Source organism: Agelaius phoeniceus, chromosome 10 (genome assembly GCF_051311805.1).
Source record: "Agelaius phoeniceus isolate bAgePho1 chromosome 10, bAgePho1.hap1, whole genome shotgun sequence".
NCBI classification, from domain to species: Eukaryota; Metazoa; Chordata; class Aves; order Passeriformes; family Icteridae; genus Agelaius; species Agelaius phoeniceus.
In genome coordinates, this window is record NC_135274.1 from 12,242,244 (window position 1) to 12,269,387 (window position 27,144).

The following is a 27,144-nucleotide window of genomic DNA, read 5'->3' on the forward strand; positions in this document are numbered from 1 at the left end:
TAACTTTGAATGACCCACACTTCAATTTATCAAAATACTGGAGTACAGATTTAAACACATAAGTAGCCCACAGAATTCAGTAAGAATACTCACCTTGGAAGGAACATGCTCAGGTGTTTCAAATCGGAACTTATTTTATCTCTCCTTCCTGGGTTTGTGAGGGCAGTTTTTAACCATAGGAGAAAGTTTAAGGCTCTGAACAGAAACAGAATTTTTAAAATAGGTTATTTACTGCTGTAATTGGGTGAGGGAGAAATACTGTTTTATTTCTGTGTGCACCTGAATAATTGCTGGTTTTCTTCTCTCCCGGCACAGACTGGCACACACCTTGCTCCCTGGCAATGTGTGGGGATTTATCTGCTTTTCTACCCAGCCGTTGCATTTATATTTTTTTTTTTTAACTTGCTCCCCTTCATTAAGCTGTTTGAAAATTGCATGTTTTCTTCTTTTTGTTTGCTAACTCTGCAGTAAGAAGTGGTGATAATGCTGCAGATTTGTGTGCACTGTGTGTGTTGTTATTTAGTGTCTGCTGGGCAGGGGAGCTGTGATACACACAGGGAGGTGTTAACACAAGAAATATCAAGAGCTGCCAGTCCAGGTAGAGAAACATTCTTCATGGTGGGAATCATAAGTTCTTGGGAGTCATAAATTGTGCTTTAAGACAAAATCCATAGAGCAGAAGTAAAACTCTTCTATCAAGGAGCACAAAGCCACCATGCTATGAAAATTCATGATGTGTGTTTTATCAGTGGCAGAATTTCCCACATCTTCACCTGTTTGCTTGGTTCACAGCAACTTTTATCAGCCTGTGTGGGTTTTATTTATTTTTGGACCAATGAGATAAAATATACACAGTATAGTTATTTCCCAAACAGAACAACTCTCAGATATCTAAGAAAGCTCTTTCTCTAAGGGTTAACAGAGATTTTCTCAATGGCTCGCACACCTTTCACCAAAAAGCTGTACACATCCTTTGAACACAGGCACTCTTCAGTCAAAATGTGGTTTTTGTACTTTTATAGTGCTTTTTATCACCATTTTGTGTGACACCACAGCAAATAATACTGTACGTCATAAAATGAGAAATTTATCATAGGAAAAAACTGATCTGGACCTACCTCTAAGCAAACTGCATCGGGTAGAATTCTGCATATTTATACCAGGTTTGAATTCACCTGTTGGAAAAGTCTCTCACAAAACAGATGTTGCAACCAACACGGGTACTGCTTAAGGTCTTTAAATCCTATGATGTAGATACAACAAAGTAATTAGAATGTATAGGGTTTGCCATTTACAATCTTCTGCTCTATTCTTAAGCTGTGACCTAGACTTTCAAATAATGATCTGATGTAACTAAAACTTCAGTAGAGATAAAGAAAATCATTCATAAGGTATCATTCATACAGACAGTAATTTTTAGTTAAAGAAAGGGAGCAAGTGCAAAGCATAGGATCAGAATTAATTAATGTCAGAATTACCTTAAATCTCCATCCCAGAATTTATAGAGATGTTTCAGTAATTCAAGTGTTGTGCTTAATATGGCAGCAATCAGAAGAAGTATTTGACCATAAGAACTTCAAGGAAGTAATATATCTGAAGAAGAGCTATATTTATATCCAGCAATTAAATGACTTTTTATTTCTATGAATTTCAAGGTGTGCATGGCAGAGGATGTGACATCTGTGTTCTGGTTGACTAGAAACCTGACATATTAGAAGCTGTAAAAAGGAAAAATAAAATGCCAATAGACAGCTGACCCTACCACTTTGTTCTCCCCTGAAAAAGAAAAAAAAAGCAACCAACCAACCAAAAAAAAAAAAAAGATAATTTACTGACAGCTTTTAAGGCTTAATGCTTCTTTTGTTATTCTTCCTGAGCAGTTAACAAAAAGGTGATGCTTTAGTTTGGTTGATAGACAAAAAAAGAACAGTACCTGAGATTCTCAAGGGGCAGCCAGCAGTAATACCCCAAATAAAGAACTGCTTTTATTGCTTTAATTTCAGCACAAAACTTCCCAGAAAATACAAAATGGAGTTGCATTTTTTTCTTTCATGCAATTATTCTTTCAAACCATTTTCGGGTGTTCATTTGAAGTCTTTCAATTTATTATTGCTCCATAATATCAACCTCACTAGAGTTGAAACTCACAATAAAATATCACTTTTTTGTTACCTGTTCTTTTACATGACTTTATAATTAGTAGACTGTGGCTCAGTCCAGACTTGTCTTTTCAGTTTCTTTCTCTCCTTTAGCATTTATTTCAAAAAGAGATCACAGAATCACAATATGGTTTGGGTGGGAAGGGACCTTAAAGATCATTTAGTCCCAATCCCTGCCATGGGCAGGGACACCTTTCCCTAGACCAGAGCTCCATCCTGCCTGGCCTTGAACACTTCTGGGAATGGGACAGGCACAGCTTCTCTGGACAGCCTGTTTCTGTGCCTCACCCCCATCACAGAGAAGAATCTCTGCCTAGTATCTAATCTGAACCTCTCTTCCAGTTGAATCCATTGCCCCTTGTCCTGTCCATGCATGTTCTTGTCAAAAATCCTTCTCCATCTTTCTTCTGGGCTCCCTTCAGGTACTGGAATGCCACAATTAGGTCACACCAAAGTTTTCTCTTTTCAGGCAGAACAAAGCAAATTCTCTCAGTCTTTCCTTGTAACAGGAGTTGGTGACCTCTGGCCTTGCTCCATCAGGCCCCTGTCCCTCCTGTGCTGGGAGCCCAGCTCTGGATGCTCCAGGTTGGTGTCACCAGAGCAGAGCAGAGGGGCAGAGCCCCCTCCCTGCCCTGCTGCCCTCGGGGCTCTGCCTGCAGCCCAGGGCACGTTTGGCTCTCTCACGGCTGGGCCATGTGCAGCCTCTCCCACACCAGCACCCCCCAGTCCTTCTCAGCAGGGCTGCTCTCAATCCCTCCATCCCTCAGCCTGGACTGATATCAGGATTTGCCCTGACCCAGCAGCACCTGGCACTTGCTCTTATTTAGGTATGAACCTATTTTAATAAATGTGGATCCACAAAATATCTTGACTCCTTTAAAGGCTGGGTGCTCAGGGTCCCAGTTAGCTGAGTGCTGATCATGACCCACCACCTCCTCACCCCTCTGCTGAGGTCAGGAAGTGGCTTACCCCAATTTTACAGCTCAAGCTTCAGATCCTAAAAAATTTAAAGACTTAACCAACAAGCTGGATTCTTGCCTAACAGCTACAGAGAGGCTGTGGTAAGTACAAAACTCATCCTAAAGCTCTGAACTACTGGTTTACACAATGCTGAACCTTGCTAGAGAAAACAACCAGGCTCTAATTTTTGTAAAAATTAAGAATAAATATTATATGTAATAATAATATTTATAATAATAAATATTAATAATAAATATTATATGTTTATGGGAAAACAATGAAGCCAGTATGACTTCATTGTCATGAAAAGGAGGGCCACTGTGCACAACATGGTCTTAACATCAACCCAAAATTAGGGAAAAGTAGACTGGACAGATGCAAGGTATCAGTGGTGTTAGCAGAGGCAGTGGATGTGTGCTGGCATTCCACACAGGCCACAGTCAGAGTTAATGACAGCCTGTTAGAAACTCTATCCACTGTTTCTTAAAACCTTTTCAAAACAAATAGGTAATGTTGTAAGACAGTTCTGGGCCAGTTTTCATGAGGCCTCCCACATAAAAAACCTCTCATTTATTTTATATTCAGACTAAAAATAAGCATAAATTACAGTACCCAGTCTTTATTTGAAGACAAGTGATGAAGATTCAAGGTATATTTTTCTCAGGAATCATAATTTTAATCTGAATTATTCTAGTTTTCAGTCACCAGATCTAATTTTACTTTTTTTTCCTCACAGATTAAGGAGCTATTAAAATAATTAACATAGCATTTTTACTTTGTAGGTGATTCTACATTAAGATTAAATCATTTTTAACATGTTTTTAGATGAGCTGAGCATTTTGTAATCACTCTTTATTAAGACCAATGTGCTATAGCTTGCATGGACATATGGCAGTAAAAGTTGAATCTTCACCATTTCTCCTTGTCTTAACCACTGCCCATGCAATTTCTTCTTGTAGTTGTAATCACAACAAGCCAGAAGCATCCACAGCAGTTGTTATTTATCACGATCATTTCTGGGGCAAATATCATGACAAAGAAGCTTTTTAAAGATTTTTTTAATTGCCTGAGGCAGCCATGAGAATACATTCAACATTCAAGTGTGAGGTGAAGAACAGGAGAGGGAACAACAGTTCCTTCTCAGAGCACTGGAAGATAAGAACTTTATATTGAATGTGGTGGAGGAAAGGGAGCTAAGAAATACACATGGAGAAAAGAGACTAACACAGGCAAAGCTGCAGTCTGTGTATCCATCCCCTGAATGGGAATAAGCATCGTTTTCTTTTGCAGCAAAAAAAAGAAAAACAAAAATGTCAGTTACATAATGGACCTGGTCCAACCACTGAATGATGTAAGTGGATAGGAGAGGACCTGCACAAACAAAGCATCACCACATTCAGACCCAGTGTGGATGCAAGAATCTATTTTTGAAGCCAGGGTGACAGGGAGGATGGGTGTGTCAAAAAAAAAAAGTAAATCTCTTGGAATAATGATTAAAAGCCTTATTTTGGACTTAACAGATATGAAACATCCGGACATCAGTGCTATTACATTACATCAGGATTGCAGTTTAGTCAGAAATAGTCTGCTTCAGCATAGAAGGATAAAACCTTTAAATTATTAGTATGAAGGAAGCAGCTGAATGTGTTTTAGTGCAAGACTACTGAAAAAAAAACCACGAGAGAAGAAAAAGAGGAAAGCAAGAGTGGGGACAGTAATTGCAACATATAATGTATGTAGCAAAAATAACAAGGATATGAGAAGATAAAAGTGACATAGAGCTGTACAATATCCAGCTGGTGTTGCAGCCTCTGGCCCTACCAGTGCTTCCACAATTCAGGAGCTGCAAAGCTTTGACTGCCTACCTAATGCAACTTGTACATCACTTCTGCTTTTACTTTTGGAAGAGGTGTGTAAGAGATCAGGGCTGCTAGGGCAGAGCAGGGGCTGCTGAGTTACAGGGTCACCTTTGCTAGCACAAAGCACCTGTGCTCCTCCTGTGATGTGCTGCCTGTACAGCCTTAAATCCCATCTCTGCTTTTTCACTGCTGTTCTTCAGACCAATGTTTTTCTATGAAACTTCATTAACAAAGATTGCTTAGTGGATCCATAAATGCCTCTCACCAAACAACTGATATACAAAATGAAACCCTACTTGATTTGAATTAATTGGTAGATTCTGGACATATCTTCTTCTGTTTATCCTTTTATAGTCAAACAGGATCTATACCAATTCAAAATCAGGCCTCCTGTTGAATTCTGCCAACAGCTTTCAACAATATCAAATATTACTGACAGCTGGAATGTACAAGGGTCTCAACACTGGGCATAGGATCCTAAACAGCATCTTACTCTGTTCCTTTGCCCATACATTTCTTAGGGTCAAGGCTTAATTAATCTGTAACCTGCACAGTGAGCTTTTGGTAGAAAATGTATTTTGTAGGTCTGTATCACTAAAATTTTGCACTAACACAGTAAAGCAGGAGGTGAGTGATGGAACATGACCATAAATGTCTTGAGCATCTCCATGGACATCCACAGCACTGCTGGTCACTCACCTATCAGTACTCATTTTTCAAACTCTACATACAGGACTGAACTTTTTTCTATCTTGTCCAGTTCGCATTCCTAATTCTTTTCTTTCCATTTTCAGGATGCTATTTTTTGCTCATACCTGTGAAAACTGTTCTTTCTAGAAACTCCTCTGTATGCAATTATGGCATCTCTCCATAAGTGCTGTCAAATCATGTTAACTACTCACTCCAGAAGAAATTGGAAATGACCAGGTGCTTGCTGGGGCAGAGGTGAACATGGAGTCATAACAGTTTCTCATCACAGATGAGAAATTCATTCAATATTAAAAACAGATGAGGAAGCCAGAAAAGTTTTGAGAATTTAAACCATTTTGAAAGGTAGAAGTAATTAAGGCCTGTAATTTTCAGCCAAATGAAAAGGAGTGCTTTGATGTGGAGATTACCCATAATCTGCAGCTGAAGCTAAGACCCTTGTGTTTTCCACTCATTTTATCAGAAAATTTAGAAAATCTCTCTGCATATAAATTTCTCCCACTGAATTGATTTAAATTGATGGGACTGATGTAGCACAAACAGTGCAAGGGTAAAATGCATATCAATTTAGTTTGATGCTGTCATACAGTTCTAACTTTAAATTCTAAAGAGAGCTCATTTTAGAACTGTGGTATGTTTTAGTAAAACAAACACATACCCATTTGGGTCTTAAAAAACCCACGGGGACTGCAAAATCTGTCCTCTGGGATATGAAGGAAAGGAAATAATCCCTTCCCTTGATTCACCAGCTGTGCTCCCATCACTGCAGTGTGATGCTGCTGCCTTCCCTGGCTGCCAGGGCACAAAGCTGACCAGGGCTCAGCCTTTCCAGCAAGAGCTGCTCTCTTGCCAGTTTCTCCCTTTCCCTCCCACTGCTGGTACAGTAGAAGTGCCAGTACTGCCGGCCATAAATTGGAAATTACCACTCTTAGAACCCAGTGTTACTGAAGATAGAATAATTTTGCTGCTTGATTAAGTTTTTTAATGACTTTTCCCCTTTTGAATAGCATTTATAGTTTTAGTGGCCCAGAACAAGAGCTGGTCCTTTATCAAGAAATACCAAAACTCTGGGAAACCTTTCTGAATGGTTAATAACATCAGTACTTCCAGTAAATTAAGCATGCCAAGCTACCAAGTGAAGGCACAAGAATTTTTTTTTCCTGAGAAGCATGGCACAGAATATGGGAAACATTGTGGGGGAAAAAGGTAATCAGCTAGCAAATTTTCACTGTTTGGCCAATGTCCTGACAGTTTTGATACATTGAGGCAATAATCTGTAAAAAGGGCTGGAAGATGAGGCTGGGAAATAAAATACCACCTCTTAGATTGGCTAACTATTTCTGGATCAGTGCTTGCAGCACCTGCCTGTCAAAGAGGCTTCTGCATGCAGGAAGTCCCAAGAACAGCCGAGCTGCAGTCAGACCAGGCCTATATTTAGCCTAGAACACCACGGATAGCAGCTAAAGGAAGAGTAAAATATTTGGGAAATAGCTGGGAGATGTGAAAACTGCATTACATCTATTTCCAGAGCAAGAACCTGCCTTGGCTTTCAGTGTGGAAGTTTACATTTTGCAAAGGGAAACCTCCTCCTTCCACACCTCTTCCTGCTCTGAGGCAAGAGGGCAGGGTGGTTGCTGTCCCATACTGTCCCCCAGGTTTATCTGCTGCTGTCTGTTATGGGGGATTAGGAATCCTAATCCTGAAGTGAGGGGCAGGAGGGGAAACAGGACAGAGGCACAGTGCTCGTGCTTTACCCCAGCACACTGCTTCCAGCCTGAACTGCTCAGTGCTCTCCCTACTACGGGGAAACATCACAGGACCGGGACTTCCTCCCCTCTTTGTGAAGGGTGGGTGGGAGGGGGGCTTTCATGTCAGCTGTTACACCTTTTAGGGTAGTTTGGGTATTTGAGTTTGTGTCTTGTTGTAGCATTTTGTTCTCCTTCCTTTTTTCTCTTTGAACCAGCTTTCCAGAAGCTGCTGCCAAACTAGATCCAGAGCTATCAGGAACTTCCATTTAGTGCCTTGGAAATACTGAATGTGTCTTAACTCTTCTCCCTCCACTTAGTTCTGCCTACAGCCCGAGATGTCACTAGCCCCAGATACACACAAAAAAGGAGGAGACCCAAGATCTGTTCCTCCCTCTGCCCCCAAAGCAGCTTCATACCTGATCAACACAGGCACCTTCCAGTGCCGGGAGACAAGAACATGGCATTCCTCTGGAGGCATCAGTCATTCCTTCAGCCATTTGCTGTCAGTCACAGGCAGCAGAGGATGGAATGTTCCCCCCATCTGCTGTACCAACAGGCACCAAGGTTCTGATCAAGCAGAATTTGAATTCTGGGCAGCCTCTGCTGCTGCACTGGGCTGGGGTGACCACTTCTACTCTTGGGGCAGCCACCTACACTCACCTGAGAAAAGCTCCTAAAAGCACACCACAGTGGGACAGATATGGCACGCTGGGAACACAGGAGAGATCACATAGCACAGATGCTTTACAGTTCAAGCAATCAAGAGACCAGGAAAGGAAAGGAGGCAAAAACCAGGGCAAGCCCTGAAAAGGCTCACCTACCAGCAGATTACACCTCCCCTTTGAATTTCAGCATTCCCAGAATCCGTTTCTGCAAGGCTTTTCATTTTTCTCCATTCTGCCAACAACTTTAGCTATAGCTTGGGGGGAGGCAGGCTCATATTGAGACCATGGCATTCTCTCCCATGTCAGGTAGGCCCTTATTTCCTGCCTCTGCAGAGTACAGGCTGCTCAGAGCATGGGAACTGGCACTACTCATGTGAAGACAGGGGTAGCAAGGCCCAGAAACTCCACAGATGACAGACCTACCTCCATCAGGGGCCAGAAGAGAGGGCACAAGTGTTACAGGCACCTGGAATTTCACCAGTCCCTGCCCTCAGGCACCCATCTTCTCATCAGCTCAGTAAGGGAAAGGAGATAGAAGAAAATAAAACACATGGTTGAGGGGAAAGAAGAATCTGGACAATTCACTTATGCAAGCAGTCTGCATATGGAAATTTGAGTGTCTGATTAAGTCTGGCAGTGAGCATGGGGGAATTCACACATGATGGGAATTAATTTTTCTGCACCTTCCTAGAGAACATGAAGAACAACTGTAACTAATTCATGTCAGATGGGATGCTAAAGTGTTCCCTAAACCAGATATTTTGATAAAAAGCCAACATCTAACAACAACAAAAAAAAATATTGCACATGTTCAGTAGGAGCTATCAGTGCCTGTATGGCCCTTTCATCCATTATTTTTTGCTGCTCTTGTTAACACAGAAGGACATGAAACTCATCCAAAACAGTAACTGGTCATGTTAGCTAAAAACAGTTGAACTTACCATGCTAAAAAAAGCATCCATTTTCAAAGATAAGACTTCTGATTGCACCTTTTATTATACCTTATAAAGGTATACAAAGCAGTGCAGTACTACAATGACCACATACACCCATGGATTGATTTTAGTGAGCTTTTTCCGTTAATCCAAAACTCCTGAAAAGGAGAAATTCTTAAGATCTTGCACCACCCCTCCACTCATTCTGAACTACTTTTAGATATAGTTATTTGTTTGCAGGGCAATACTGCAGTCATGTAAAATGTGACTTTTCAGTTTATTCTTGTAATTTACTATCTTCACCTTTTAAGCCAGACTGCTCTTCTAATATGCTAAAAGCTGCCCTTGGTAGGAAAAAAGAAGTGTCACCCAAAAGGGTTTAATTCACTTTACAGGCAAACTAAAACCTTAGTCTGTGCTCAAAATGACAGCCAGAACATCTCACCACAGGTACTTGTTTTTTCCTTCCTTTTTAAACAGGCAACAGCTTATTGTCCCACTGAAACAGTTACACAAACAGTTACACTATCAAATCTGAAAGCTCCTCAAAATTTCCAAGTCAATGAAAGCCAGATTCTAGAGGGAGACAACATGGGTAAAAAAAGTATCAATACACATGATATTTTAATACAAAATATTAGCTTTTTTCTTTTTTTTTTTACACAAGTCAGTTTTTTTAAAATATAGAACCTTAAAAAAATGAACAAATTGCTATCCACACACTATAAACACTTGTTTGTGCTCAGTTTGATCAAGTTATCAGAACAATTTAACACCAGTCCATAGTTTAAACACTGCCTTGAAGTTGGATGCAAGCTATGCCGCACTGCGCGCTACCATTATTGTATGCACAGGGTGAAGCGCCTTCGGTCGGGTTTAATACGGTAATAAAAAACTGTTCAGTTATCAGGTTCTTTGTGCAAGGATTTCACATTCTACTCATGCTCATGACAGGTCTGTATTACATTTCAGTGGCACTGGTCTGAGCAAGCACAGGTAATTCTGTGAATGTTCACCAGAAGAATGTCCATTACATGTTCTGGAAGCACAAGTTCTTCAGCTGGATAAAAGAAAACTTGTTAGTTTAGGGGAAATAACTAGCCTGATTAGCCAGAATTTAACAATTTCTAAGCACTGAAAGGAATTTTGATTTCTCAAAGTTGAATAAAAGTAATTAACTATCACATTTTCATAAAGATTACCTATGTAGCAGGTACATCTCAGGAATATTTGTAATTGCCCGTTTTTTGAACGCATAGAAAGGAAAAAATTTCCCTCATAGTTGGAGGTCTTAAAAGGTCTTGTTTTAGTAGTAAATCATCCACAAGTTGCAGGTTGTTAGCCAAGTAGATTTAGGATGATTTACTTCCATTACAGTAATTTACACAATTGAACTTTAGGCATACAGTACAAAACTATGAACAAAAAGGTGAAGCAAACTTTTTTATTTATATTCAGGTAAAAACATTAACCTGATGAAGTAAATTATTGCAGATTTGAGAAATCAGCACATAAAACAGTTGGACAGAGCATTGCTTACAGGTGCTTTATCTGTGTCAAAAGACAAAGGCTGAACTGCTTGTTCCAAGCTAGCACTGGGGGGAAAGAAAAAAAGAAAAAAAAAAACCTACAAAATTAGCCAGGAACTTAGATCAAGAACAGGAAAACTGTTTACTCAAACAGGGAATGAAACTACTAATTTGTCTTTTAAAAAACTTTACATCAATTCAAAATGCTCTGGGCCTTACCACAATACACGCTGGCCAGCCCAAGCTGTTGGACTTCAACTACATGAAAGAAATAATTCTTCCTGGCCTCCCCTACGAGGCTTTTGCTGCCTGAATCACTGTGTAAACAGCTCTGGAGCACTCTGGTAACGACTGTCGCCATTATATCCTACCACTACAGTAAAACTATGCTATAAGAAAGGTTCTACCTAGTTACAAAGGCTGAATTATATTGACAATATATATTTGATTTCAGTAAAATTTAAATTATCTTAATCAGAGAAAGAGGCATGGAGCAGTTAAATGCCCATGCTAACCAAAACATAACAATTGTTGAATGTTGCACACAAAAAGAACCAAGTGAATTGCACATCAGACAATACATGAGGATGGGTAAAATTAGAGGCAGGTGAGGGTACACAGAACTAGTCTACTAAACTAGATTTGTCAAATACATGGTGTATTTTAATTTCTGTACTTATGTACAAAAGTTGTCTTTGGAGGAAAAACTTCAGACTTAGCTAGATGGATACACACAGCCCAGTATTAAACTGCACAGCGACATTTATTGTTCCAGCCTGGAAAAACATCCCTTTTTAAATTTCACACAGCAAAGCAAGTTAAAAACTTCACTCATCAAATAAATGATAATTTAAACAAGAACTTGCTAAAGAAACCTTGTCACAACAACTTTTAGGGCCTGATCACTTTAAGTCCATAGGGGCTTTTAATGAATATCAACCAAGTGTCTTTGCTTATAATCTGCAAGCCGTTTTTCTACAACAAGAAGGCGTAACACGTTTCCTTGACTCAGGTGATATATTTAGAAAAGAATCATGAGTTTCTCTTTTGCTGTAACAGGCAGACATTGCATTTTTCATTGTGATCAGGAAAGATGGAATGACTGCTGCCCTTCTCTTGCAGCTATCAAGAGTTTTTCACGCATTATCTCAATAGTTGAATAGTCCGGCAATTTGAGATAGTTCACACAAGTCATTACTGAGGGTAAGAAATCATCAGGATTCTCTGTGGACTCAAATGTCTTCCGTACAATCGTCAGGGGAGGATTCAAACTTCGAAAACCTAGTAATGAGAAAAGACACTCAGAATAAGACTGCTCCTCCTGAACACCCACAGCTGACTGCAGACATGCCCAGTGACAGAAGCACGCATCGCACACTGACCTCCTGGACACCTTCAGAAATTCAGAATATGACTTTATAAAGCTGCACAACAAGCTGAAAATACCTCAAATCCTGCCTGCAGATTCATCTTACAAGAATAATTTAAAATCCAGGAATAAGCTGTATGAATCTCCTTTTAACTGTGTTCTGTATGTGTATAAAATACTTTTAAGTTGGTTGGCTTCATGCACATTTTTAACAGGAATCATCTATGACCCTAGTACCTGATTATTCTTACTGCAGCTATCATTTCTATACTCCTAACACGCAATTTGTGTCTGCACCATGTCTCCACAGAAGAGCTCCCAAAATAAACTAAGAAAGAAGAATAATCAAGTCTTTCCCCCAAATCCCAAAGAATGTAAATACTGGAACAGATGGATGAATTCTTTTTCGACCTGCAAAGCACTCAGCTGAGAATACAGTAAAATGTGTATTCTACAATAGTCCCTAGCAAAGACACTAAATTTCTCTGTTTAACTGCACTGTCTCTTACCTAAATGCTGAAATTCAAAAGGGGGAGAAATTAAATAAGATTAATACTATCCTAAGTATTGTCTCCTTTCTAGAACAGAGACTATTATCTTCAGGTTACAATGCATCATATTGTTGCCATAACTTAATGCACCTCTAGCCAAAAAATACAGTATTAGGAGCTTTCAGTTTTATTTAAATTTTGAACTCTCTTTTGCCCTCTGACAGATTTTCTGGCAACAATTTAAACCTGGACAGTCAACTGTAGGAAATGTCATGAGATTAACACAAAAGTTATGAGAATTATACCTGACTCCCCAGCCACTTCTTAAATTAGAAATGGGAAACCACTATGAACCTCTTAAATACATAAGTTAAGGAATTTCTTCCTATACTGAAGTAAACATCTTATTCAGAAATACTTTAATAACAGCGATTTCATGCACAATAATACACAATAAGGAAAACCTACCTCCTACAGGCAGTCTGGGGCTGCCTGTCACAAACTGGAGAAACAGTCTTTGCTGCTCACTATCAAAACTACTGAGAATTTCAAAGAGATACTTCACTGCTCGACTGAGGAGGGAAAAGAACCAAGAAAATATTATTTTGTTTGTAACTAAAATAATTGCATCAGATTCATATTCAGAAGAGTATGAACATTTTCAAATCTATGCCATATAATTCCTTTAGCTTGAATAACAATGTATGAACATTATTTCAAGAAAGTATTTTCTACTGGTTTGATTTTTTGTTTAACAAGACCAACACGATGTTACCTGTCGTGCGTATAACCGTGATCAGGCCTGCAACATTCCATTAAAGTCTTTGCATCCCAAGTGTCTGTCTTGCTGCCACACAAGAGCTGCTCCAACTGTAAAATTAAACAACAAGGAGTAAATGTTCCATTTTGCCTTGCAAAGCACCAGAACACAGGAGTACCACAAAGGCTTGGCTAACACTTTGTTCCAAAGTGTGCTTTAATTGTTTGTTCTTAAAGTCAGAGGTCTGAGTTTGTAAAGGTAAAAAAACCCCTCAAAGTACAGTCTTCAAACAGACTCCCTCAAAGAAGAATAAAACATTCTCTCTTCTCATCCAGAGAACCATAATTGTGACTCAATTCAGTCCACTTAAGAGTGCTGAGAATTTTACAAAGAAATTGATATGGTGGTGGTGGAACTAAAGCAAGACCAACTATCCTTATTCTTTACCCCTTCATCTGAATCTCTTCTTACTGCTGAAGCTTTGTTAAAGAGCTGACTACTTGTTTTATTGTTCTAACAGAAGATCCAGGTAGTGTCCACAACTATCTACAGCTATTCAGAGGTACTGCAATACAAGGAATTAGGGTACCCATACTCCATAGAGAAATGAAGTATGATACAGAAATTAAAACACTTCTCAGAAAAGCTGGATACACACATTTTAAAGAACATGGAGCTGTTCATAATAAAAGCATTAAGTAAGTGACTACTGAACAGAGACATCTTTAAGAGTTAAGTGTAGAATTTCAGGGACACTCAGTTTCACTAAATTGATCAGAAATGCAATGTCAGACTGTCACAAATGCCCTGCACCCAGGCTAAGGCTGCCCATACATGCAGATAAAGGTTATAAAAGCAGCAGCAAGAACACTTTCACCAACCTCCTCAGGATAGAAGTACTGAAGATGACTAAGGGGGAACACCGACTCAAATCCATCTCTGAAGGAGTCGAACTGTCTGGCAACACCTTCATTTAGTGCCCAGAATATAACCAACTGCAGGGAAAGAAAAAAACAAAAATGAAAAAAGCCATTTGAACAAAGGAAGCATGCAGTGATCACTACTGTACAAAGAAGTACAACTGCAGAAGCCAAACTCCAGCAGCCCAGCCATATGCTCACTGGAGTTCCCACAGGGTGCACATTGATTCATGGAGCTGCTCTACAGCATTGCCTCATTCTGCCTTAATTCATCATTTACATTACCCTTAACATGAACTTTTGCAGAATTTAAACAACTTATTTGCCTTTGTTTTTAACAAAACAAACAGAACTCAGAATAGCTGGTTAAATGGAACCTATTTAACAGAATAATTTAAATTAAATCTGAACATTTGTTATCTTTAGAAGCCTTACCTAGGTGCTCTCTCTCTACACCTCTTAAAACGCAGCACCTGAAGCAGAAATCCGTAGGGCATCATTTGGCAGTATTATCTTAATTTCCCCCATGGAAATATATGGGTCCCTATTCTAATATTAAGTTTTTAAAAAGCAACTCTAGCCTGTTTGATATATCAAGTAGCTTATTCTTATTATAAGAATACATAGGAACAAAAGCAGTAACTTCATTTCAAGTTACTGGAATATGGTTAAGAATCATAATGCAAAAGACAGTAACACACTAATCTAGGCCTTCTGAGCATAATTTTTCTGTTGGTTTTCTATCTGTAGTTACCCCCTCAACATTAAAGTAACTTCAAAAGTTGACAGCACATACTGAAACAACAATCAGTGGGGGGAAGGAAGGCCAAATGAGACCAGAGTTCTTTTAAATAAATCTCCTGCAGCCAGTATTTCTCCACTAAATTAAGATATTTTACAGAGCAGATTGCAGGCCAAGTTCAGATTCTTTTGTCACTCAGAGCTATTGTTGATTACACTTGCCCTGGATATCCTCAACCCCAGCAGGAAACAAAGGCTGGTCATAAAAGATGTGCTGTCAACACAGAACTACGAGTTTAAAATGTGTTAAAAGCTCTGGCCTGTGGTGCTGATTAAAGTCATCTATGGATGCATCTGAACAGGATTAAAGAGTTCATAGATTCTGCTGGAGTCCTAAAGCAAGTTTGTCACCCTATCCCAATAACTGAAGAGTTACTGCTTCCAGAAAGCTCTCAAGGTACAAAAGCTCATTAGGATCTGCTGGTAAGTTTTCCAATAGAAGAGTCAGGCATTGAATTTCATGTGAGATACATTGCACTACTTCCACAAACCAGTTTTAATACTGAAGAGAAAGGTAGCAAGCACCAGCAGCACAAAAAACTCTTCTACAACACAGAATAGTCTATGCCTATTCTAACAGCAGAGCTGCTTACCTGCAACTGTGATTAGTTTTTATGGGCAAGAGAGCATGTGGCATAATTAAGCTGCACTGTATTCTTGCAGAGTCAAAGAGAAGATCAAATTGCTAGACAAAAATCTACACTACTGAAACTTTTTGTTCACAAATTTAGAACAAGCAAGGTGGCCCCTTTATAATACAGGGAGAAGAGCAAAAAAAATGCCAAAAAAAAGAGAAAAAAAGAGATAGATAATAAAGTCTTTCACTATACTGGTAATTGAAGCAGTTCCACTTTCTGATAAAGGCAGCTCCTGTGGGAACTGTCCTTGGGGGAGAAACAGGGAGGCAGAGGGAAGAGTGACAAGATGGCAGAAAAGACATGAAAAGCAACATTAGGATATCCCAGCTTTATAAACTACTTTTGATGTTAATCCTCACACAAGATTTTAATAAAAATGACATGTTCAAGAGCAGGGCAGCTGACCCACAGGATGCTATACAGGCCAGGTGAGCAATTAAACAGATGTTTCTAAAATGCAATTCATTGTACTTGTGATGGAGAGCACACTAATTTTCCCTCTGAAATATTTTCCATTTCTTTCACATCAAGTCCATAAAGCTATAAAGATAAAGACAGGAAAAACTGCACAGAGATCCTTTAAGAAAATAAAAGTTCCAAAAGTTTTTAGGAGGAGGAGAGAGTTTTCTGTTATAATCTTCTTTTCCTTTACAAAGACTGCCTGCCTGCAGCAGGACAACTACAGGACATCTGAGCCATGTGTAAGCCTTTCTCAGTGTATCAGATACCTGATACAAGTTACTTAGAGAAGAAAAAAATACTGCAAACTACAGAAATCAGTCTAAAATGCTTGAATGTAACATTACTCAGTAAATGGAGACTACAAATTCTGTTTCTAAGAAACTGTGGAAGTTTGTATTGCTCCTCTGTTAGGTCTGCAAAGAGCTTCAAATCCAAATATATTTAATTCTGCAAGCGATTCTTGACTAGCAGAATTCACTTTTAACAAATAAACAGAAGCGGATGGGTAACAGTATGGAACTATAAGGTAAACAGAAACTGCTCAATATTCACTTGTAAGGATTACAGAACAGCTTTGCAAAATTTCTCAGCTGACAGGCAGGAATTTACATGACCCTTATTGAATTGTTTCTACCAAAACATCAGGTATTCCTTATCAGTGCTTCAGGACTTAGGAGCCCTCAGAGTGAAACTGGCAGTACCCTAACCTGTCAGGAACTGCATTATTTAGCAACTGAAGTACAGTGATCCTCCCCTCCATCCCACTCACAATTTCATGGGATAATATTGCATTCTTCTTGGCTGTCCTCATCTCTTTTCCAGGCTGTTTTTAACCAATTCCCTTTATCACTTCCTTCAACAGAAACAACTTCCTACTTTTGTTCAGCAATACCTACCTTCTGTTCTTCTACATCCCTTTTGCCATGGAATGAATCAATACATAGGTGTAGTCTCAATTTATTCTGGCAATATTTTGCTATCTTTTCCTTATTTATTCTTTTTAGGGTTTAGGGTTTTTTCTCATGTGTTTGGAGTTCTTTGGTTGACTGGTTCGGTTTTCCTTGGGATTTTTGTTGGTTTGGTTTTGGCTTTTTGGACAAAAAGCTAGTGCTTTATTTTTGACTCACAATTGCTGATGTTTTTGTAAGACTGAGCCCAAAAATATTACACTACTATTACAGGAGTTCAAAGGCCACTGAATGCCAGATCACTACTGCTAAATGATTTGCTAAATTACTATTCCTAAAAAATTCATTATCATAACCACTTACAATGAATCCACTTAAAATACTTTTTCTCCAAAAAGCCAAATTTCTGATGACTTCATTACATATAAACCAGACTTCTTGTACTACACAATTTTCAAGTCAGGTGCAATTAGGTTCTAACAGTCTTACTGTAGTAATAAACTAGTACAGAAGAGATGCAAGAAAATTACTGTTATTCCTAGTTTATGAGAATGAATTGAAATATACATGGAAACAAACTACCTGGGAGCAAGAAAAAAGACAATTTCAGTCATAGGTTTGCTTTTACATACTCTGAGATACTCCTCTAAATTGTGGATGGTGACCGGTGTATCTTTTCCCCCCTTTTTCAGCTCTATGTTGGGAAACCCAGGGAGTGTGAAGTCCAGCCCTAGATCTTCCACTGAGCAGCCATTCATAGTCAGAGCCTCCAATGCATACTGTAGACTTTCTTTGGTCTAAAAAATTGGAAGTGAAAACCAATGAGAACAATTATTAATTCAAATAAACTTATTCCAAAGTTTTGACTTCTAAAGCAGCTTCGACTAATCAGACATTTCTGTAGAGCATGACCATTAAAACTGTTGCAGCTGTCCTTGCTCTCCTTCTGGAGTTTTCATACAGAACAGTAAACCAAGAGAAACCAGATAAACAAGCTTAATGGATAAACTGGAAAGATCACAGGAGTACACTTTGTTCTAGCAGTTTTAGAATTACTTAACATGCTAGAAGACAAACTAGCTAGAAAATACTACTGCAAGAAAAAGAAATGTGAAATATGCTATGGCTCAGAGGCTGTTTTTTCCTTAGAACAGTTAATGGCATTTATATTTGGCATGCATACTGACATTTTTCAGCTTTCATCCACCAGGTTTCAGGTTTTTTGAATTCTTGAGAAATTAAAAGCCATGACCAAGGAGAGAGAGTGAGACAATGAGGCAAAGAGGAACAAGGACCCACAAACTTGTACTACTTTCACTAGTAACAAACCAGACAGATCTATTAAGAATATAAATTAGGTTATTACTTCTTGCCATCTATTAACATTGGATGCTAGAAAAACCATGTGTGCCAAAGACCTTTTACCACTAGTGCCTGACTGAACTGTGGTATTTTCAGTTAGGAGTAGATATTCTTGAAAAATTAATCTATGTCTGAAAGAACCTGTATGCTCATGCATGATGACAGCTCACCTCAGTTCTGCATACAGCTCTTCAGTGAAAAAAAAATCGTACATAAAAGGCACTTATTATGAAATATGAAATTTTGATTAAACAAACTAGTAAAAAAGTGAGACTTCTGACTGTTCAAGAAGCAAGGATAGATATTTTTCCCACCGATATTAGAATTGGTTAGTCTTTTTAAAGTGAACCAAAAAAGAAGTCAGGCAAACATCTGACAGTTTTAGACATTTCTGGGACTGTGTTTAATCACACAGAAGAATCCCATAATGAATTTCTCATGCTAGACTTTACAAAAAGACTTTTATAATTATTAGCCACCAATCTAGTAACATTAAAACTACTCTGCATGAGAACAAAGTAATTATCACTAATACAATCAGTTTCAAGCCCTATGATACGTGCTGAATTACTGCTACTTCATAAAATCCAAATGAATAAAGATGCACTCTTTCATTCTTAGGGTTATTTTCCCACCTGAGTTTTATCCTGTTCAAGTCTTTTCTTTTGTCTTACAATATCTTCAAGGTGATATATTGATTTGGCTACTACTGGATCAATACTGAACAAGTCATGCGATGTCAAGGAAGTTTCCTGTCGTAGCATCCACTTATAAAAAGGAAGTCCAAGAGGAAGATCCACCTGAAAAGCAAAGCACTGAATTGTTTAGTATTGAACTGTCTTCCAAAAGTTCTTTTACTTCTTCATCTCTTGACCAGATCTACAATACTATCTCATAGTTCTGGCACACACCAAAGCACCATGTCCTAGTGGTTTTGCCTCAGACATTTACAGTCAAAAAACCCAAGTGACTGCCTAGTGCATATACATTAAAGCAATTGGAGTAACAATGAGCCCAAAACATTCTTGAAAGCCTGGAAAGACTGCAACACAGAGCAGATAACGGATTTTCCTTTCTACTCCATGGTTTCAAAAGCCACTGTAAAGATCTTCAACATGTATTACCCTTTTCCCCCACAAAACTTCACTGCATGCTCGTCCTCCTCCCTGCCCCGCCTCAGACTGCCCTAACTTCTGGAGCTGAAAGTAATAAATATCATGTAACTCCTAATGCTTTTATCCCTCAACAGTCAGAACCAGTATTTTTATGTGACCCCTTCAGAATAGATTTTCTACTCCATTCTCACCAGTCTGAAGTCCATGATTGCCTTGGCCATTAGTTTTCCCAGAAAGCGGAACTTCATTTTAACTTTTGCAATGTGAGCTGGCTTGGCTGTTCTACCAAAAGGAAGTGCAAAAAGGCCTTGAAGGTTATGAATGTACTTGGTACCTTCCTGGCTTCCTGTTGAGGAAGAAAGAAGGAAAAGAGTTCAGTATTTACTCTACTAGTTTCTTTCAAGATGCAAGTGGCATTCAGATAAGCTTAACCTAAACGTCTCATTAAAAAAACAACCTAAAAAAAAACAAAACATAAAACAACCAAACAAAAAAAAGCCACACCAAACCAAACACACACAAAACCCCCAACAAAACTCACAAAGATCCACACACTATGATCAGGCATATTATCTGACCACAAACTGAGGTGCTCTTTACATAACTGAAGTCAATTTAGAATCAATTCAACATTAATCAATATTTATAGACTAGGTAGTAGAGCAATTACCTTTTGGATTGGCTAAAGTCACTTCTTCTCCCCTCCAAAGGCCCAAGTCTGCTCTCTGTAGTTCCTGAGATACAAGTGCATAGAACTCTAGTGTAGGGCCTAGGCCTGTGCCAACCTTCAGGGGATGGAGGGTGAGGGGAGAGGAGGGGGAAGGAGACAGAGAAGTCCATTAGGTCAGTTTGAATATAAAAACCTTACTTAGTCTGAGAAACATCATACATTATTTGCTATAAAAAAGACTACATGGCAAAAAGCATCTAGGGAACCTAACTACAGAAACATTCACAACATGACAGAGGCAACCTGGAAAGACCAGGTAACAGAAAAGAAACAGTGCAGTAAAAGCATTAATCACCTAATGCTAATATATTGAGGAAACATACACTGTTTGCTTAAGAGTTAGAAAAAAGGTGAGTTCTGCTGACTACAATTGATTATGAAATTTAGATCACAAAGAGCTTCTCCTAGCAACTAAAAATCACAACCAAGGATTAGGGATAATTAAAATAAAATTCTTTAGCACCAGCAAGATGAAAGACAAAGGGTCTAACCAAGCCATTTTAAGAAAGCTGGAGCTATTTTGTATTAATCTTCAGTAAAAAGGGGATAAATTAGACTGCAGTGATATTACTTACTTCATTCTCATACTGGATTTCCAACATGGCTCTTGAACTGCCTAGATCCTGCATCACAGATTCTGCCTGTTTCAACAGCTCATCTCTGTTCACAGTGCGCTACAAATTAGAGAAGTTTTATGTAGTGAAATTATGGCTTCAAGTTCCAGCTCCCAAGGCAGTTACAACAGGTAAAAATCAGTTATGCACATTTTTCCACCCTATGCCAATAGTTCTACAGTTCGGCTCAACAATATGTAAGGTATTGCTTTGATATAATAATTTTCGCTTCTATATGAAAACGGTTTAGAACACATGTGTTCAATATAAAATGAAAAAACAATGCCTTACACTTAACATTAGTATAATTAACAGGTACTATTCTTGCCAAGAGTATGGCAATAGGACTATGATACAGCAAAGTATTGTCATGTGACATTAAATACCTCAAACTAATGTGCAGACAAGGAAATAGAGTAAAGATGCTAAAACCCAAACAAAAACCCCAACAGCACTGGGATTCCTACATGTGGGCAGCTATATTCTTTTTTAACTTGATTCTTGTGTCTCCTGCTGCTTTTCCCCACAGGTATTTGAGGTCATATAGTATGTATAGCAGATACCATTTTAAAATAATGTATCTCCAGATTCAAGACAGACATCCAAGACTCCCTCAAATTGAGCACAGTCAGAGTTTACTTTTATTATGTTACGAGAGGTGATTTACCTTCCCCAAATACAAGGACAGTATTTTTGCTTATTAAGGGTCTAAATCTCATACTTGGATTCTTCTGAGAATCAAGCAAAACAGATCTACAAGCCAGTGTGTGGAAATGTCACTGATGCTGTCTCAAACTCTGTGTTCACTGCTGGAGTTTGGTTCTGGAATTATGTCGGGTGCCCCTCCTGCCCTCATGCGGCCGGCATGGAGAAGACACTGCGCCCTCTCTTGGGGGACTGTAAGAACAAACCCACCTCCCCTTCCCGATCCCACCAAAACATCAACTTCCACAAATAAGCCTTGTTCCCAATGATACTCTTATAGACAACACAAAAACAAATAGATCCTTCATTCCATTTTAAAGAAGATCTACTTACTTTTTTTCTGTCCAGCCTTGGTGCCACTCTGCTATCCTGAGAATCTGACTGATTGATTTCTGGGTTAGTGTCCAGCAGCCTTTGCATGGCTCGATCACGATCAAAGGCCGTTACATAAAACAGCATTTGGCGGGTGTCAAACGGAAAGAAAAAAGGGCTGTGAAGAGCATTAGATTAGTCAGCTGTGCTCCATGCAGCATTTCACACTAGCATTTGGTTTAAATCACAACAGAAATCTAGTATGTCCAAAATGAGTGATTTATTACACTCTCTGGTGAAAGCAGCCTCCAAAGCACACTTCAGTTTTAGTTATAATGCGTAGGAGCAGGAGTTTTGAGAAATGCAATATATGAAGGAGATAAAAAATTCCAGAAACTTTTGACTCCTCTTGAGAAGTAACTCAAAATACTTGAATGCCTTGGCTGTGCAAAGTTTACATCAGAAAATAAAATTCCTTGTTCACTACTGTTCTGCAATTAATAAATCAAACAGATCAAAGATTTAAGCTCAAGCTCCCATATTTGGCAGCAGAAGGACACAAGAACCTGCCTAGAGCAGCACCACTATTCTACCTTCCACCATTTACAAAAAATATGCTAAATAATCTGTGGAAGATTACCAGAGAAACTTCTTGTTTTAATTTATCACTCCCACTATTCTCAAAGGCATGTGTATGTTAACAGCTCGGTCCTCCATTGGCATTAAGTGGAAAGGCAGTTTTATTGAACAAATAATGCTACAGATGGTTAAGAATATACATTCATGCTCATCACCTTATCTGGAATGTTTATGAAGCAAGTTAGAGATGCTATTTTTAAACTTAAAAGCCAAAGAGTTTCTGAGTACGTATTTCCACAGTCATCAACAATATTGCTTTTATTAACATGCTTGAAAAACCCAAGAATGTCAACTCTGATTTCTCATTCTTTCAGGTACAAGAACTTTACAGCTTGTATTCGGTAGAAGATTGTACAAAGTACTATGTATATAGCTTCATAAAAATTATTTTTATTCTTTTCTCGGTATTGTTTATAAATGTATGTTCCTTTGTATTGTACTGAACGTGCAAAGATAAATAGTGTGATATGGTAAGAATGCTATTAAGCAGTTTAACAGGAGAAAAAATATCACCTGAAAAATCAAAATTTCAGTGGAAAACCTTCAGATTGCTCAGCAATTCCTGTAAGAAGTGGCCCAAACTCTGCAATACTCTACCTCTCAGAATGTGATTTAAACTATGCAATATAGGTGTAAACATCCATGCCACTATGTAACATGGCAATACTTCTACGACTGCATTTTGCACTCTCAAGTCCTGTAAGGATGATGCACTGTGCTGCCCAGGCAAGATTCCTACTTAACTGCAATTAGAGACACTACACAGCAAATCACCCATACCATGTTTTTCCAAGTTCTGTCAGCCAAGTCGGGATGTTTCCTGTCATAATTACCAAAGGATCCTGAAGCTGCCTGTTGGCTTTTGCTGTCAGTTTACTGTTGATAAACTCCGAGGTTGGAATTATCTCCTTGCAGACTGCATTCTGTGTGAAATGAAAGCAATGTATTTCTAGTTAGAGAAATGCTGAAAGAAATCGCAAGTCATTGTTAAAAAAGATTTTTAATGCTTCTAACTCGCTTAGCATGGAAAGTAAAAAAAACTTTCACTGCCATTTTGTTCATCCACAGTTTCAGACATGAAAGAAGGATTGAGTAGATGTTTACTACCAATGTTCTTTTCAGGAATAGCGTTGGTCTTGAACTTAGAGAAGGACAAAGCATGGGTATTGTGTTCAAAGTAGTATAAAGAAAATATGACTGACATTAAGAATATAAAGCCTTCATTTTTTCAGAAGTTAGACAAACATGAAGTGGAAGATGGCAGTACTTGCATTATTCTGTCTTCTTGAGGGGCAGTGGAGAGGGGGAAAGGTTATTTAAAATGTTACAGATGGTTCTGTCCTGAATCAAGTATCAAAGTGATTTAAAAAGTGCTCTACTCACATCATACAAGTAATACCAGTATCGACTGATAGCATGTAAAACTCTCAAAAGAAGAATAACATCTAATGAGGGGTCTTCAAATGTTATATTTTCAGGTGGAGTAGATATGAGGTAAATTTCCAGTGGATTTAACACCGAAGGGCACACACCATCTAGCAGGAAAAAACAACATCTTAGCAAAACAATTCAATTAGAATTTTTCCCAAGATTTAATTATTAGGAGTCTAGGTAGTATTAGTCATGGCATTCACTTAACTGCAACAATTAAGTTAAACAACTCAATAAATATCTTACTTTTAGTTTTAATATACAGCTAAATATATATGCTTACTATTGTTATACTATGCCTGCTTTAAAAGAAACACTATAGTGGCAGTAAACATTGTGAAAGTTCTGAGAGGACTGGCAGGAAATCTAACCTACAGCAAGGCATCACACTCACCATGCCACAATTCATCATGCTTTTTAGAATTTCTAGGGGAGGTTTTTGTGGGAGCAGTTTGTGCTCTTCCTCTTTTACCCCCAACACAGTCCTTATTACCATCTTCATCCTCTCGCACAGGTTTGTACCTAAAAACCAAACAAAAGTTAAAACTATGTTTTGAAATGCTAAATTACAGGGAAACAAAAGCACTTTTAAAGGTGTTAGATTTCCAGAACTTTCTTTGAATGACAGTTAAAAGCAGAAAGACAAGAACACTGTACTGAGATATGATCCAGCCTCTGAAGCAAAGTATTTTACAGGGGAGAAAAAACAGGGACCCTTCAGCTCCATGAACTGGAAGGAGAGAAGGTGAATGTATCAACAAAACCCCAAAGTGACTGAGGTTAGAGAGTTAGGGGTAGGTTAGGTTTTGGCATTTTTTGGTTGTTGTTTTATGGGTTTTTATTTGCTTGCTTTTTTCTTTAGCACATTTAAATGTTTAAAAAGAAAGCAACTGCTGAATATTAAGATGTTCAGCACAGTCGTATGTCAATGTTTCTGGCAAAGTATGGCCACAGAATACATTCATTTTCACAGCAATCAACTGGGAAAATTAGTGTGAAGTCAACCATTAGTTGTATACTGCACATTCTCTACTGTTTGTGGTTACTTATCTAACACTAAGAATGGTTCCCCCCCATCTAGCAGGTGTCATTTGAAATTCCCCATTTCTTGTTCACCAGCTTTACTCAGGAGCTAGAAAGAAGATCAGGAGCTAGCAATGAATTCTTCCTAAGTTTTAAGTATCTCAAGCACATCAGGAAATTCAAAGCTCCACATTTCTCAAAGGGATAAAAAAGAAGACAGACAGCTATATTCCAAATTTCTTGATGTATATACATTTATTAAACTGGAGAAGTTATTCCTGGGTTTCTGTAGGCAACTTACCAAATAGTGTGCGTTTTTGTCCAAATCCCAGCTCTCCCCAGTGGGTTACTTTCATCATCTGTAGACTCCCTCTCTTCCTCAGCTTGCAAACTGTACTGCCTGACTGCCTGGTACACAGTCATATTGTATGGCAGCAAGTGATCTCCAATGTAAAACTGCAATCTATGTCTCACATTCCCTGAATTTAAGAATTGAGCAGCCTGAACAAACAAAAAAAACAAAAGCAACAACCATTCAAGTGAGGAAACTTGTTGCATAGCTTTTCTTTAAGGCCCTCCTCACCCTCCCTGCACTCCCAGAGCAAAAGCTTACCAAAGATTCATCTATTTCTTCATCTGACCCATCATCATCACTATCTTCATCATCTTCTCTAACTCTTCCATAGCCTGAGGCAAGAGACAAGACATCCTCATTTGCTTTTATTCATGAAAAGGTAACAATGCTTTGGTATGCTGTCTGTTATAACTACTAAAACTTTTAAAACAGTTCCAAAATGTATCAGTTAAAAACAGTAAGATTCAGAACTGCTAAAACAAATTTCAGTATCAACACCTGGCATCAAAACTGCCAAGCTACAACCAGTGTGACAGTAAAGCAGTAATACTTCTGTTAGTATTTTGACTGAACTGTTTACCACAGGACTGTTTGTCCCAGAAAAGGAAGATTGTCTACAGCTTTTATCTCCTCCCTTGTGAGCAAGGTTATCTTCATAGGTACCTTCCATTTGTCTTCAGCATAACCCTCACAGGTTTTTACAGACTCTACACTGACAGCAGGAACTATTCCAAAAAGGAAAATGCAAGTGACTGTGTAATAAATAAATAAATACCTCTAACTACAAGGTATCTTTCAATGGCTTGTACCAAAGCCAGAGGATCAATCTTCACAGGTCCACCTTTCCACTGTTTCACATTAGCACAGTCTGGATGTCTTTGCAGTTGGCATTTTAACTGATGTGTATTGAAGAATTTTAAAGCTTGGGATCCTCTGTTAAGAGAAAAACTCAAAATAATTTGTGAAAAAAGTTGCTACACAAAGAATCTAATAACCACAATTGCATTAAAAATGCAGTAAAATAGGCTTACACATGCATTTACAATTTTACTTGTTCAGAGTATTATTTGTCAGACTGTTTCTCTAAAAATAAGCTAATATGGTTTGGATAAAAAGTTTTCATCTACAAGAACACCAGAATCCAAGTTGGACAAAATCTGGAAGAGAGGTTCTATGAATTAAGAGAAAGCCCAGCCTGAGGTCTGATTACAAGATGGCCTATATTGACCATCTTCAAAATCTGAAGCAGTTCAGTGGTCAGCATTTAAATGGCACTGATTTAAAGCTGTGCTTATGTGCAGTGCAACAAGGATCAGAAATGGGCATGGAAAATGCAAGTATTCATTTAAATGGATTTTTTTCAATAAGGACCCAAAGAGAAAACCTGAAAGCTCCTCTGTTTTTTTTCTTGCCAAGAATAGTTTATATATACATTCCACCTCACCAAACTACCAATACTCAAGCTAGCTGGTTTATACAACAAGCCTCTTATCTTGGGCTGCTTCTATTTCCAGGTGCTAGTAAAAGACTACCAAAACTTAATGCTTCAAAATCCTCACTGACATAATCCACAGTAAAACTTGCAGTCAAACAATGCTACAGCACTCTGGCTTCTTGTGTTTCATTTTCTATCAAAAAGAAGAGCAGGATTTTGCTTCTCTGAGTAGCAGCTTTTTAATTTTGGTCATTATCCCACTTTTTACCAAAATGATATACCTAAGGAAGCATTCTGAGATTACAGAGCACATACTATTTGCAAAAGCCAGTATAGAGACACTAATTTCTTCTAATAAGAAATCTGTGTACTGCATTAATTCCCACTGATTTTAAGTTTCACCAAAAAAGTACTGAATTTTCATGTTAGATTAATGCTATAGTGTGAGGTATAGAAAAGAAATTGTAGAAACGGGTCCTTATTCACTCAGATTTGTTACTTAAAACACAAC

At 38.4% G+C, this 27,144-nt stretch overlaps 1 protein-coding gene across 13 annotated transcripts in view; it reads right to left on the reverse strand.

The window, feature by feature from the left end:
• Positions 1–9,639: 9,639 nt before the first annotated feature.
• The window catches only part of TRIP12 (thyroid hormone receptor interactor 12), a 79,727-nt gene continuing 62,222 nt past the window's right edge, over positions 9,640–27,144 (reverse strand). For 8 of the 13 annotated variants that reach the window (XM_054639646.2, XM_054639651.2, XM_054639649.2 and 5 more), the window contains 16 exons: positions 25,974–26,146; positions 25,457–25,530; positions 25,145–25,344; positions 24,215–24,342; positions 23,773–23,924; positions 23,170–23,312; positions 21,772–21,928; positions 20,695–20,793; positions 20,060–20,174; positions 19,581–19,735; positions 18,910–19,074; positions 17,545–17,709; positions 14,065–14,178; positions 13,199–13,293; positions 12,892–12,995; positions 9,640–11,844 (listed from right to left, as the gene is read on the reverse strand). In XM_054639646.2, coding sequence (XP_054495621.1) covers positions 11,648–11,844; positions 12,892–12,995; positions 13,199–13,293; positions 14,065–14,178; positions 17,545–17,709; positions 18,910–19,074; positions 19,581–19,735; positions 20,060–20,174; positions 20,695–20,793; positions 21,772–21,928; positions 23,170–23,312; positions 23,773–23,924; positions 24,215–24,342; positions 25,145–25,344; positions 25,457–25,530; positions 25,974–26,146 — 2,236 coding nt within the window. In that variant the 3' untranslated portion in view covers positions 9,640–11,647. Of the gene's footprint in view, positions 11,845–12,891; positions 12,996–13,198; positions 13,294–14,064; positions 14,179–17,544; positions 17,710–18,909; positions 19,075–19,580; positions 19,736–20,059; positions 20,175–20,694; positions 20,794–21,771; positions 21,929–23,169; positions 23,313–23,772; positions 23,925–24,214; positions 24,343–25,144; positions 25,345–25,456; positions 25,531–25,973; positions 26,147–27,144 lie in introns of those variants that run through there. The other 5 variants (XM_054639648.2, XM_054639653.2, XM_054639650.2 and 2 more) reach the window with 5 other exon arrangements.